The 14,964-nt window shown below is 46.3% G+C and overlaps 1 protein-coding gene across 1 annotated transcript in view; it reads left to right on the forward strand.

Moving 5' to 3' along the window:
* Nucleotides 1-9,863, forward strand: part of LOC149466120 (cobalamin binding intrinsic factor-like) — a 60,370-nt gene extending 50,507 nt beyond the window's left edge. The window contains exons 8-9 of the mRNA XM_089672858.1: nt 7,601-7,719; nt 9,237-9,863. Of these exons, the coding sequence (XP_089528984.1) occupies nt 7,601-7,719; nt 9,237-9,298 (181 nt within the window). The 3' untranslated portion in view covers nt 9,299-9,863. The remainder of the gene's footprint in view (nt 1-7,600; nt 7,720-9,236) is intronic.
* The last annotated feature ends 5,101 nt before the right edge of the window (nt 9,864-14,964 follow it).

The raw sequence follows: 14,964 nt of genomic DNA on the forward strand, positions 1-14,964 counted from the left end.
GAAGCCCACGTGGTACCATGCTGCTGATATGTGGATACAGGCCCACGGTCTACTGACAGCAGCATTCGCATGGAATGCCGTGGTGGTATACACGCCGGTCTATAAGCGCAGATCTGCCATCTCATCCATTACCAAGCTGAGTACTGTAATACATACATTGTACATGCGCATGGCCCAATTGCAGCCTTCAGAGCTTTAATTAAGCCACACGAGAGACATATGAATAACACTCATATATGACACATTTAAAGTTCGACCAACAATACAAAATTTCCATGACATTCCCTCCTGTTTTATCATATTCTCCTCGTGTCCCTTCTTGATCTTCTTCAGCTTGATGGGTGTAGTCTCAAACTTCAAAGAGTTCCTGTAGTTGTCCCTGAGAATAAAGCTCCACGGGGTACCTGAAACAACAAGACCCGACGCAGACTCGACGCAAACAGGCTTGATTGAAGCGATGATCCTCAAGAGCGTTGGAACCTTCACTACAGGAAGGCTCTTGCAAAAACCACAAACAGACTTGTGGTATGAATAAAGCTTGTGATCCCACGGTGGTCTGGGGAGATCCAGCAACAGATTCTCAAATTGCCCCTGCAGACGGGGCCACACAAGGCTGGTCTCGACCCAGACAGTTTTCCAAATCGCAGACACAAACCATGATGAGGCTTGAAGCTTGCTTGAAGGTCTTGGAGAATGTGGTCTTCAGAGAGATAAATTAGAGGGAAGCCAGGACGTAATCTGTAGAGAAGGTGGATGGTTGGTGAGGTCTTCCTCCGATCAGTGGTTGGAGTGGGATCCCAGGAGCGGGCATGGAGATGTGGTCGTCTGCCCGAGCTTGGTTTACACGGTCGATGAGGCAACAGGAACATCTCACCGCGGCATATAAAAGGCAGATGAAAAAGAGAAGCATCAGGATATACACTCCCACTTCCTTCAACCAAGATCCGATGGAGAACAGGAAATCTCCCAATCCTCCCAAACCCTTGAACGGATTCCAACCCTCACTAGCTATAGCTCTAGCTTTTCCCTGTAGTTCACTAACTTTGTCCATATGGGCCTGGACCTTGTCATCGGTGTCTTCTATCCAAGTACAACAATCCTCTCCGATGAACTCACAGAACCCCCCTTTGGCGGCTAAAAGGTAATCAAGGGCCATCTTCTCCTGAAGCACTAAAATTCCCATCTGCCGTTGTTCTTGGGCAATTTCTCTGACAGCCTCTACGGTCTCGTTAAACATACTATCCACGATGACAGAAAAATTGTTCAGGCGCTTCATAAGTTCTATTCCCCATCCTGTCCATGAGGGGAACCAAGCCCATGCCTGGTCGCCCTCAGAGAACAGTTCCCTGCGAACTCTCCCTGCCATCCTTACCTTCTTGTGGACCATCAACTCTTCATGGTCCATCACTACATAGGATGCGGGGACTAGCTTTATGAGGGCACACGAACCTTTCGCGTTCTGGGGAAATGTTATATAGGCTGCCGAACCACACAGAAAATAGTATGGACCTGTCAGAGCAGAGCAGGAGGAGTTCCTCGTTCGGCCTCTGGCACTGAGCAACAGTTGCACAGACTGGGGGATTGCTCCCTCAGTCTGCACATCACATCCGTCCTTCCAACACACGTGGTCTGGTCGGTCAGTGTGGTTACTCAGAAGGGAAGTCTGGTTAGTCAGATTGACAGTTATACCTCCCTCGCAGGTGGTAGTCCCAACAAACTTGTTACCTGTGCCAAAGCTGATGTTAAAGCACACCTGAGGGCTGCCTAGCTGCCCAGTTACCCATAATGGACTGACGAGGGCCCTACAGGAGCTAGAGCTAATATTGGTGCTGAAACTGATGTTACCTGCTAAAAATGTGTCATTAAGTTCTACCGACAAATGTCTACGTGGGGGCTGACCAGGGGTCCCTTGCTTTTTCATGCCGACGCGGATGTCATATAGGGCATGAACAGCGGCCATTGCGGACATGTGATGACTGGGTGGGGGCTTTGAGCATACCCAACAGTTGGTTTTGTTGGCGGTTCTGGCTAAACGCAGGTGCATTTTAAATAAAAGGTTGGGGTATCTGCCATCTTTTCCTCCGTTCACACACATGTAAGACATACAAACAAAAAGAAAAAGGAAAATGACACCCCTCATTCTCTGGTGTAGCTGAGAAGCTTCTTGCAGTGGCTTGCGTGCACCCAGTTGTCTCGTCCCTCGAGCTTGAGTGAGGTAGGTGTCGTCAGCTGGACTTGGTATGGTCCGGTGAACCGTGGCTCGAGTCCGGTTCTTTGATGTTTCTTTAGGACGACCCAATCACCTGGCTCAATAGAAAGAACACCTGTTATTGTATTTGGATCGGGGAGCGATTCGCGAACCCGATGGTGTATCTTCTGCAGCTCCCGTTGCAGAGATTGCACATAACCTGTAAGCTGTGAATGCAAAGACAACAACTGTTGAGGAAAGTACAACCCTGTTTTGGGAGGTCCCCCAAACAACACCTCGTAGGGTGACAGCCCATGTGGTTGCCGAGGGGCATTCCGGATGGAATAGGGGGCAATGGGGAGACACTCAGGCCAAGGTTTTTGGGTATCGGAAGACGTTCAACCTTACCGCTACTCTCGGGGTGATATGGGGTGTGTCGCCGCTGACTCCAGTTCCACCAAAGAGATGCAGTCGTGTCCTTTGGAAGAGAGATTAGTAGTGGACAAAGAAGACATGTTAGCAGAAGAGGTGTTAGTATTGTTAGTCGTGTTGCAAAATTCAGCACTGTCATTGCTGTCCTCCCCCCCCTTCTCATCTTCCGACACAGGAAGAAGAGAAGCTGGGTTAAGAATAGTGCATCGTTTGATAGTGAGGTTAGTAGGGGTTAGGAGGGTTTTCCCCTGAGAGGGGTACCTTGCCTTGGATGTCCTGTTTTCGCAGGACCGTTCTTGCTGCACTGGTGTCGGTGAGGCAAGGGAGGGGATATTTTAATTCCTCTAGAAAAAGATGGATCTGGGCCGACACCGATTTGTCAACTTCCTATGAGAATTCATAGGAGTTACTTACCATGGTGGTCATAGGGGCGGAGGACTCATCAGGAATGAACTGCCACCGACCTTTAGGTAATTGGGGACAGCTCCTCCTCATGTGCCCCGTTTGGTGGCACTGGAAGCACCTGGGTGGGAGCCTATCCTTCCTGTGACCCAGATCCCTTGGTTTTTCGTGTGGGGTCTGGGACATAAGAACTTTGGCCTTGTCTTGTTTTCTTCTATCCATTTCCCTCTCTATTGCCGCAAGAGTGGAAAGGATAGCAGGGATAGACATCTCATTATATTCGGGTCGGGCCAGAACCAGCCTTTCCCGAATTTTAATATTGATGCCTTCCAAAAATTTGGCCCGCAACAGAATGTGCGTCGCGGTCACCTTTACCCCTTCAGTTGGAGCATCAGGTCCAACTTCCAGATCCGCATCCAGTGCCGTCTGCTTGAGACGGCGCCAGAAGCAGGCGCTTTCCTCATTAGGACCCTGGGTGAGCTTCATCATGTCCGTAGTAGAGGTAGCACCATACATTTCTGGAAGCTTTGCCTTTAGCTGTGTACAGAACTCTTTGCCCCCTGAAGTCATCTCCTCATGCGTGGTTATAGAGCACCCTGCAATCACTGTACTGGCCACTTCCATGCCCACCTTTGCCCGTAGGATCTGTGCACAATCTGACCCGCTCATACCATAGCTGAACTGGTTTTGTCCAAACATTCGAGCAAATCCTCTCGGATTGACTCGATAGTCCGGGAGCTCAGCCAGAATAGTGCGGATCTCTGCCGGGGTGAAGGGGACATGCCAAACTACCCGTTCCCCTAAAGTCCGTTCCCCCCGTGCATTGGGAGGACCTTCAAATTGCTGCACCCTGACTGGATAGGCCTCGGTCCGGGAAGAGTGCAAGGGCTGACCCAGCATCATCGGTGGGCTTAGATTAACCACCTCGCTTACTGCACCTTCAGGTTTGAGGTCCCTCAGATCAGGGTATAGCTGGGGGGCAGGGGTCTGATCAGTGGTTCGTAGCGCTTTGATGCAATCCGCCCTGTTTTTTAACCGGGTGTCTATTCCCCTTGATTCACAGATAGTCTGCAAATCGGTTGTTGAGTAGGCTTCATAGTTGGAAACAGAAGGAGCTGGGGTGAAGCAGGGAGAAGGGAGAGGTAGAGGCAGAGGCTGAGGCATAGAGACAGAAGACACAGAAGGTATGTCAAGAGTGACGTCACTAACAGAAGAGACAGGTGCAGTTATACTTATCTCAGCCACTGTTGGTTGTTGGGGAACCCCAGTAGACCCTGATCCTGCCTGCCTTAGTAGAGTCAGCCCTGAAAGAGCTTCTTCCACCTCTGACACTGGATCCTCCTGTTTTATTCCCTCTGGAGGCCAGGTATACATCACCTGGTTCTTCCGGACAGACACCAGTTTATGTATGCCTTGCTTCCCTAATTGGATTGACCTGTGAAGCCATAGCTGTGCGATCTCTAGTTCTGACGCCTGCATCCGTGGTTCAAATTCAGAGATGAATTTTTCCCACCTCCATGCGTCAAATGTACCTTCCCGGGGAATTTCCCATCTGGTACCCTTCGACCATTTATTCCACCTTTTGAGGGGTTCTGTAGACTTCCCCCCCAAACTCACCTTCATCAGTTGTGCAGCTGTCCTTACCCTGAAGAGGGCTGGTTCCCCCTCTCTCTTCATGGACTGACTACTGCCCATCGTGACTAGTCACTGGTATATATCCCGCGTCCGGGTACCTGTTTACCCCCTGGAGCACTCGGTGGGATCCTACCGAGAGGCCTGATTCCACCACTTTCCCAGCACAGCGTAATTTATGTGATACTTATCGATCACCCGAAGCGCATCAAGTGGCGGTCAGACTGAGAGCACACCTCCCACTCCCACAGCGCAATTTGTGTGATCCTGACCACCCGAAGTGTTTGTGGTGACCAGGATTTCCCTGGACCGCCCACTCACACAGCGTAATTTATGTGGTTCTCATCACCCACTGTGTTTGGCAGGCCACACCGCACAATGATGAAAGTGGCTTTTCTCTCCCTGCACACAGTAGCTAACACAAGTCAAAACAAAAAGAGGGGTTCTTGGATGTTACTTAGGGGTCACTGGTTGGGCAGAAACCTGCTAACTGACCTTTAGGAAATTTGTGTAAAAAGAAAAAAAACTTTCCTAATACACACAGAAAAAAAAAACTCTTTTCAACCTGAAAAACTGTTAAAAAGGACAAAGTGGATCCTTATGAAAAACACGGGACGTTTCACAGTAAAACAATTACACCGAGGTAAACCGAAAAACTGCGCCAAAAGTAACCTTGTTGCTGACGCAAAAATCACTCCTATCAGCACCGCTAAACGATCCACGTTATACACGCAATCTTTACTGCAACCACCTAGAACCGTTTACACAAAAAGTCTGCTGGACGTGAAACACGCGACACAGCAGCTTAAAACAAACCCGCTTTACAATAAGGAACTACTTTTAACAGGAAAAACACAAGAAAAACATAATCACTATACAAGAAATCTATGTGCAAAAACCCAGACTACACCGCACTCATTAAATGTGGAACACGTGAAGGGAAAACTCGCTTAACACACTTTAAATTGGCTGGCAATACGCAAATTTAAAGCTAAAAGCAAACAAATGAAACTGTAAAAAAATTTGGATTAAAAACACAATATGGGTCAAATGCATATAGGAAACTTCATGCACATTGCATAGAGATTACTGCACATATGGTAGTCAACAAAATGGCCACCAAACAAAAGGAGTCCATGTGGTTTAGTCAAGAAAATGACCCCCCACAGAGGAGCACATGGCAGATACTAGAATGACCCCCCACAGGGAAGCACATGGTAACGCTAGAATGGCCCCCCACAGGGAAGCACACGGCAGCCTCTAGCCTCAAAATTGCCTCTTACATAAAACAGACTTTTAGACAGAACATACACTGGACAATTACACAACAATATGAAGCACACATACAACACAATTTGGGCACAATCACAGAACGGACATAAAACACCAACATATCACACTAACATGCACATGTAACAGAAAGGACCCCCTGCTGCATGCTTGCTGGGAGCAGTAATACCACAAAACATTGTACAGATCACATACACACAGAGATCTTACAACAGTTAACAATTAACCTAAGCCTTTCAGCACTGTAATAATTACCTCACGTGGAGGGGGGTAAAGCAATCACCACAGTACCTACAGCCCACAAATACTTACCTAACACTATGCAACAACTTTTACCCACTAAAACATATACCCGTTTAATTTTTGGTTGGAAGATTTTTAAACTTGACCAAATCCAGCCAACCAAACCCACCCCTCTGCTGCTCTCCGCAGAGACAAACCCTCGTCTTTCACCCACAAAATCAAGAGTTTAGGACAAAAAACGAGGTCCTTGTTAAGCGGTATTTCTTGTTAGCTAACAGAGAGCGAAATCAGCCACACGAACACGCAAAAAGCGATCCTCTTAATGGCAGAGAGACCTGAAATGTGCCGGCATACTTTTTGCTAGTTCATGATGGCCATTCCCCCCTCGTTCTAGGTTAGCTACGCAAGAATACGCGTTAGTATCCACCAGGCTCGCCAAACTGTCTTGGAAATTCGCTTTAACGAATTTCTCCTTACCGTGAGTACTCGCAGTTGGATGCGCAGAAATCCCCCATAAAGCTGTGCGAATCTCGCTTACCACGACTGCAGCCAAACTACACGATTCCTGCCCATCCAAATACTTTGGTTCTGTTGAATTTGTGGGTGATGGAGCTCCGTTACCCTGGAATGATCACACGACACTCTAAGGCTGGTTGCAACTCACATAAGGGCTGATTTTAGGCTCAGCTCTCTGTTTTATTAAGAATACACACATGCCCCCCACATGAATAAAGTCAATCCCTCCCACCGAACAATACAATGGGGATTGCTTATACAGAGGATGTACATTCCAATTGGAGCATAGCCTTTGCTATTATCTATCACTGGTCCTCCCCCATGAACCTTCTGAGGTCAGCAGACTTCCTCCCCTTCCCCCCTATGAGCCATCTGAGGTCATATTTCCTGTCCTACTAGCTTCTATTGGTATGTAAATTCTCTGCACAAGCACTCCCTAAAAATATCAGTCTGTACCTGGATGGGCCCGATACGATCTTTATTAAAACACATCCATCCCAGATACAGTTTCAAGTTAGTAATGGGTTGTAAGATATGCATAAGCCTACACGTGGAGTTCACACCGCTTGCGCATTGCGTTATGAAGCCCACGTGGTACCATGCTGCTGATATGTGGATACAGGCCCACGGTCTACTGACAGCAGCATTCGCATGGAATGCCGTGGTGGTATACACGCCGGTCTATAAGCGCAGATCTGCCATCTCATCCATTACCAAGCTGAGTACTGTAATACATACATTGTACATGCGCATGGCCCAATTGCAGCCTTCAGAGCTTTAATTAAGCCACACGAGAGACATATGAATAACACTCATATATGACACATTTAAAGTTCGACCAACAATACAAAATTTCCATGACAACACCTAACTTTTATCTGCCTTGCTATGCCTCAGCTTTCAGTCACAAGATTCCGCTTGGGGAGTTTTCATCACGGCCATTAACAACCTTGCTGGAAGCACCAATGAAAAGACCTACTGGCAGTTTTTTAGTGATGAAAAAACACTGGAAGTAGGTGAGTAGTCAATAGACTTAGGTGTGTCATCCTTCGTTATGGATCTGAGTAGAAATGCAGAATGCAAGGAAAGAGCTGTTTACTAGGGGTTTTCAAAGCCCTGAAATTTTGGGGAATATTGGAAGAGATTGGTTAAATTTTGCCATTTTTAGCAAAATGCATTGCAGTCAAATGGTAAGGTAAAATAAAATGGCTAGCCAAAAGTAATGGGTGGAAATAACTTTTTATTAACTTGTAATGGTGGGCTTGATGTTCAACTCGTTGGGCTTGATGTTCAACTTACGTTCGACACAAACATCGGTAATTCGTGTGTTCGGCGAACACAAGAATGGTAAGAGCGTTCAGCGGGATCTGACAGTGCATTGTGATTGGCCAAAGCAATGCACCTGACCACAGGTCAGGTTCAATGGTTTAGCCAATCACAGAGCATGAGGAGATCACAAGGTCAGATATTTAAGAACTGTCAGGGTGGGGCAAAACGCTTCAGCTGATGTAGACTGGGAGGAGTCTAGGCTGAGGCCACTTTTCATCTACTAATCTAGTACGCAAGCTGTTTAGGAGTGGGGCGTCCCCGAGTTACACTTTGCAAGGATTAGCTTGAACTCAATTCCAACAGGATATATTCAGTCCAGATATTATCCCTCACAAACGGCAGTTATGGAGATTAAACAGTCACAGCTCCATGTATTGCAAGAGGGCTTATTGAGTAGACCTACAGCTTATTTCAAGAGAGCAGTAGAAATATATACACCTAAAGCTCTGGTCAGCTTGGCAAGCATTTGGTCAGTTCTTCAGGACTTCTACAAAGCCCAAGCCAACCTTCTTGGACCCCCGGAGTCCACTTTAGCTGGCCTTGCCCAGCAACTGCTGAATTTGGGACTCCTGCAAAATGTTGGTCAGCTTGGTTCCCTGGGACTTCTTTGGAATCCAAGCTGACTTCCTTGGAGTCCCTGTAGGCCACTTTAACCAGTCTCATTCTAGTCCTTTCTGGTCAGCTTGGCAAGCATTTGCTCAGTTCCCCAGGACTTTTTTAAAGCCGACCTTCTTGAACCCCGGGCTGTCCCCTTTAGCCAGCCTCTTGATATCCCCCACAAACAGCAATCACGAAGATTATAGAGTCACAGCAGCATGTAGCGCAATAGGGCTCACTGAGTAGGCCCACAGTATTTTTCAAGACCGCAGTAAAAATATATACCTAAAGCTGGATATATACTGATTGATTTTAGATCAACATGTGGCTCTCCCCGTGTGTGGGAGCCATCTATTCGTTCCTATGGAAAGGTTGTCTTTTATATTTGTCCCAAAAGTGGATGGCCTCTCCATGGAAATGAATAGAAATCCAAGGAAGAAGCAGAACTGGGAGACTTTCAGTGAGGAGGTTGTGTGGCTCCAAGTGGACAGTAGAGGAGTGGGGAAAGCAGAAGTCTTGGGATGGGGGGGGGGGTGCTGTTATCCTTTAAAGTTTAAGCTCTGAATGTGTACAGCATACTTTACAATGTTATCTTTTGCCTTTCTAGGTGTCAGTAGCTACATTCCCAGCAACAATGAGCTTATCACTGTCATCTTCAGCAGATACTGATTATACCGGCCTTGTGGCATATATCTCTATGGACAGCTAGGTAGCTGGCTTAATATCTGTAAAGCAGATATATAAACTCCTTTCAATCAGCTATTTTTATTCCTTATGCTGCTTGCATTAGTAAATAAATAATAAGGTATATGATATGTACTTGTTTTAAATGGTTTTTTTACATTTCTTCAATTGCTTCCTTGTTTCTGGCCTATGCCAAAGTGATGTCATACATCCCATGAGTCTTCATGGGCATTTTTATTCTTTTAACTGGAGGAGGGGAGGATGAGCTTTCTCAACTAACCATGCCACCCTGCCTGCATACCTGAGCTATGGGCAAATGGATTCCAGGAAGTAAATGTTACACGAATCATCTGCCCTTACTCAAGATGGCCACCACTAGAAATGCTAGGGGGGTGTTTTTCAAAGTGATTTCTCAACCAAATAAAGCATGGAGACATGGATGGGCGGGGGAGTTTGCTTTGAATATTAAAACTGTATTTGTTCTCAGTTTGCGGTGTTCAGATACAGTTGCACTCCGCTTTAACTCTTCAATAAAAGAGAAGAAACTTTACTTTTCTTGTAGTTGCATTTACTGAATTTGTTCTTTATGATGTTAAACTGCAATACACACAAAAATGAGTATAAATTCTCCATACTGTGAGCATTACATACAATGAGCAATTATGAATTACTAACAGTGAACCTGGTGGGAAAACACACTCACTCTATAATTTTAAGCTAAATAATTCAAAATCTAACTCAACGTACATAGAGAGATTTGTTAACAAGAAGTGTAGCCACCAGGGGCGGACTGACCATTCGGGCACTGCTCGAGGGCCAGGGGTCAGTAGGGGGCCCCATGAGATGCCCCTGGTACCTTTCATAGGCTTTTTTGGGTGTGGTTTGAGTGTGGGCAAGGACACAGGGGCCCCATGATCCCCTTTTGTCCGGGGGCCCCATGAGTTGTCAGTCCGGCCCTGGTAGCTATTAACAGACAGGTAATGTCTCAGGCTTGAGTGTTGGGAAGAGGAACACTGAACGCATGGGTCATGAAAGATGCTATAACTACTTAATGACCTGTAAATGGCTGCAATAAAATCAGTACTTTCAATATACAGTAAATGCTCACATTATGACCACTGACAGGTAAAATTAATTATCTCGTTACAATAGTACCTCCAAAGTGGGTGGGATATATTAGCCAAAAAGTTGTCGCTGAAGATGATGTGTTGAAAGCAGAAAAATTGGTAAGGATTTGAGCAGGTTTGACAAGGGCCAAATTGTAATGGTCTGACAACTAGGTCAGAGCAACTCCAAAACTGCAGTTCTTGTTGGATGCTCCAAGGTCTTCAGTGGTCAGGAATGACCAAAAGTGGTCCAAGGAAGGAAAACCAGTAAACTGGCAACAGGGTCATGGGAAGTCAAGGCTCATTGATATATGTGGGGAATATTTAATAGTGATGGGCCGAACAACCGCCTGTTCGGTTCACGGTCGAACATCCGAACCTACAGAATGTTCGACTGTGAACGTCGAACATGAACAATGTACTGAGTGGTATCTTACCGCATCTGAGTATGTGGTAAGATACCGCTCAGTTAATAAAATACCGTGGTATTTTAGTAGTGAAACATTCATTCATGTTTCAGCTGTCAATGGGGTTCCCTGCTGACAGCTGAATGTCAAAAGAGATGTCGGCATTGCCCCACAAATAAATAAAAAAAAAAAAAAACAGCATGGGGTCCCCTTTTCAATCCATACCAAGCCTTTCAGGTCTGGTATGGATTTTGAGGGGAACACCGATGCCAAAATTTAAACAAAAAATGGAGTGGGTCCCCCCCACAAAATCCATACCAGACCGTTATCCGAGCATGCAGCCCAGCAGGTCAGGAAAGAGGGGGGCGATCGAGCGCATCGTCACGGCGGTCCCATGATCCCTAAACCATGCCCCACCTGCCCCACCTGCCCCGCCTCCCGGTGTCTGAAACTCTTAAAGGGCTAGGAGGCGCCGGCGGGAAGGGGTTAACCAGGGGGCCCCCCAGTTAACCACTTCCAGACCGGACACTTTTACCCCCTTCCTGACCAGGGCAATTTTTAGCTTTCAGCGCTATCACACTTTGAATGACAATTGTGCGGTTATGCAACACTGTACCCAAATGAATTTTTTACCATTTTTTTGAGACAGATGAAGCTTTATTTTTGTGGTATTTATTCACCGCTGGGATTTTTATTTTTTTTGCTATGTAAATGAAAAAGTCCAAAAATTTTGAAAAAAAGTGTTTTTTTTATAAAATTTTGCAAATAAATAATATTTCATCATAAATCTTTGCCAAAATTTATTCCGTTATCTTTTTAGTAAAAAAAAAAATCCAGATTAGTGTATAACCAAAAATTATAATTTTTAAACTTTTTTTTACATTTTTATTTTATTTTTTTATATTCTTATTTTTTATTTATTTTTTTTTTTTTTACATACTGTCACCCTAGCAGTACAGGGTCACCATGGTGACCCTGTACTACTTGTGGGGGGTGATGAAGATTTTTTTTTTTTTTTTACACTGATTGCTTTTACACCCATATAGGATGTAAAAGCAATCATTTCTCTTTCTCTCTGTGTGCATTCTTGCACTCATTGAGAAGTACTGAGTGAGCTGTGATTGGTCACAGCTTGTCACATGGTACAAGGCTGTTGTGAATAGCCTTGTACCATGTGACCATTCACAGATTTCACATGTAGTAAGCAATGATGTCACAAGTGACATCTTGCTTACTACTTTGCATGTGATCACTGATTGGCCAATCAGTGATCACATGATTGGGACCTTGTACAGAGGTCCCGTCTGACGATCGGTGTTTCACTGTGTTTGGAGGGAGCGCGCACAAGCAGGGTGCGGGGAGGCCGTTTATAAACGGCCACCCGACCCTGCACTGCCACCGTCCGGCCATTTATATGCAACGGCCGGTCGGGAAGTGGTTAATGTTGGTTCTGATAGAAGGGTGTCAGGCCACACAATGCATCACATTTTATTGCATTTGGGGCTTCATAGCCACAGAACAGTGAGGGTGCCAATGCTGACCCATGTCCACAGCCAAAAGCACTTACAATGGGCAGTATCTGAACTGGAGCACAGAGCAATGGGAGAAGGTGGCCTGGTGTGGCAAACTCAAGAATGTGTAGTGTTACTCTCATAGGAGCTGCAGGAATACTGTCCAGGTCCTCCCCAAATACTTTGGCCCGCAGCCAGGCACAAAGGCTCATTCACATGTTTCTCCCATAACCAGTCTACGGTGTTGTTTTTATTTTTTGGAAAACATGGAAAATATGGATAGGGTTGAGGGAGATGAATGGTATACTCTAAAAATAGGAGCTATATACATTGAGGACGTTACCTAATCTTCAAGATAAGCTACTGTATTATGGAATCCTTGCTTGAATCAAACAGTGGACTTCAGCTTAGGGTCGTAGTAGAGTTTAGAGTTCCAGAGCAGTGTCTCTTTAAAAGGTAGGACAGATGGACAAAGCTCTTCAGAACACCAGCCATGTTCCGTAGCACCAAAGGGCATTTGAACAGCATGCAGTGTCCAAGATCCTTTAGGAATGTCTGCACTCACAAGGCCCAAGAGCAGCTAGATGCCTTCCTCATTGTTACCAGACCAGTAGACAACCCCCACAGTCAGCACAGCAAAACCCTGGTCTCAGCATTCAGGCCCTCAGGTTGCTCAATGTGTTCACTGAATAAATACAGCTGCCCAGCATGCCAATGGAGCCAGTTTCTCTGGGATAGGCTGGGAATGTACTAATCAGGGGCAGACTGACCATTTGGAAACTCGGCACTGCCCGAGGGCCCGGGGTCAGTAGGGGGCCCCATGAGATGCCCCTGGTACCTTTTTCATAGGCTTTTTTGAGTTTGGGCAAGGACACAGGGGCCCCATGATCCCCTATTGCCCGGGGGCCCCATGAGTTGTCAGTCCAGCCCTGGTACTAATACTCATGCTGCCATCTTAATAGCTCCAAACCTATTATCCAGAAACTTCCAGAGCTTCTTGGATGCAGTGGAAGATATTCAGTGGCATCACTATGAGGTTCCTGGGGTGTGGACCGCATCTGGGTGTCACCCACTAGAGCGGTGACACCAGGCCCCGCCTAGTGGGCAGCATGTGTAAGGACAGCCGCACCCTATATGGGGAAGACTACTGCAATGCTCAGCTGGTTGATAAGGCTGCGCACAGAGCATCTGACAGCCTGGCAGCCAATACACAACAGATGGGCGGTGGCATACTGTGACTGGCAGCAGCACAAGCCATGGAGAACGTGGGTCGATCTAGAGCTCTGTCACCAAAAAAAAACACAATTCAACTGAATTTAGATTGCTGGTGTCAGAACCTGGGCCTTCTGCGGTGAGTAGCAATGTTTTTTCTTGCTGAGCCACCTGGAATGCTGGACAGCTCTCTTGACAACTATTTGGATGATCCTACCTTGACCTTGTTTGTCATGAACCTTGAACCCCTTGCTCCTCCCATGAACTTCCTGATATAAGCCATGTCTCTGCACTTCCTGTTTGCCAGATTATTGTGCTCTCCAGCCAGTATCTCTCTCCTTGTCTTCTCTGTTATCCATATTTTGCTAACACTCGTTATTGACCCTTGGCTTGTTCTCAACTACGCTTCTGCCTGATCCCAACCTGCGCCTGCTCATTACCAACCTTGGCTTGTTTACTGACCACGCTTCCGTTTAATCCTTACCGGCTTAATACTCTACCGCTTGCTCACCTCCTGGTGGGGTGATCCTGAGGACCGCAACCTGGTGCTAACACGCAGCCAAATCCATCTCCACCATCAGGAGCTCTGGTGAACACCAGTTGGTACTTAGACTCCACACCTCAGGTGATCCCACTCCTCCGCCACGGTGACCTGCCTGTGTACCTATCCTTTCCACTGCTATAGCAACTGGTCTTCGAGCCTGAGCCCTGATCGTGACAGCTGGTTGTTAGGGATGAACTTCAGGTTCTGACCAAAGTAGACAGTCTCGGTCCAAACACAAACTAAATGGTGTGTTCACCCAGCCACCGAGCCTAACCTTCGACTTTAGTGGGTAGTGATATATTTAGCTCCAGTAAAATTACCGCTGCTAAATGTGACAACTGTATAAAAAGAAGAGAGAGAGGCGCCTTCTAAGTGCAGTACATAACACAATTTAATGAGCCACTGTATATAAAACTCACAATAGTGAAGAGGTAAAAATGCCCATCTATTAGGGATGGTCTCCAGGTATACCACCGTCATTCACATCCTGCAGAAATCCATCCTACTGCCATGAGACCACTGTGGGTGATAGGAGATTCTCAGATTGTGATGTGCCTGTGACCAATCTGCTTCTCCCTTTCCTTTGGTTTAGTTCATGCTGCGTAGATGGCTCCACCCTTTTGTTCATTTTCCCAGTAATGCTCCTCAGCTTCAAGCCTCATGTCATGAAGCAGATCACATTATGATCTTTTGACCTATCCAATGTTCATCGTTGTAAGATTCTCTCAGTTTATGGAATATACTTCACAAGATCTACAAGGTGTCGTCTGGATCGAGTCACTGCCTGTGTTATTCAACTAAGATTGGAGTTATCGCTATCTCATCACAACACTATCAGTGCTTAGATTGGAGAGACAGAACAGTGGCTCTT

The sequence above is a fragment of the Staurois parvus genome, unplaced genomic scaffold (assembly GCF_062004578.1).
Source record: "Staurois parvus isolate SC_StPar_1 unplaced genomic scaffold, SC_StPar_1.0 ptg000132l, whole genome shotgun sequence".
NCBI lineage: Eukaryota > Metazoa > Chordata > Amphibia > Anura > Ranidae > Staurois > Staurois parvus.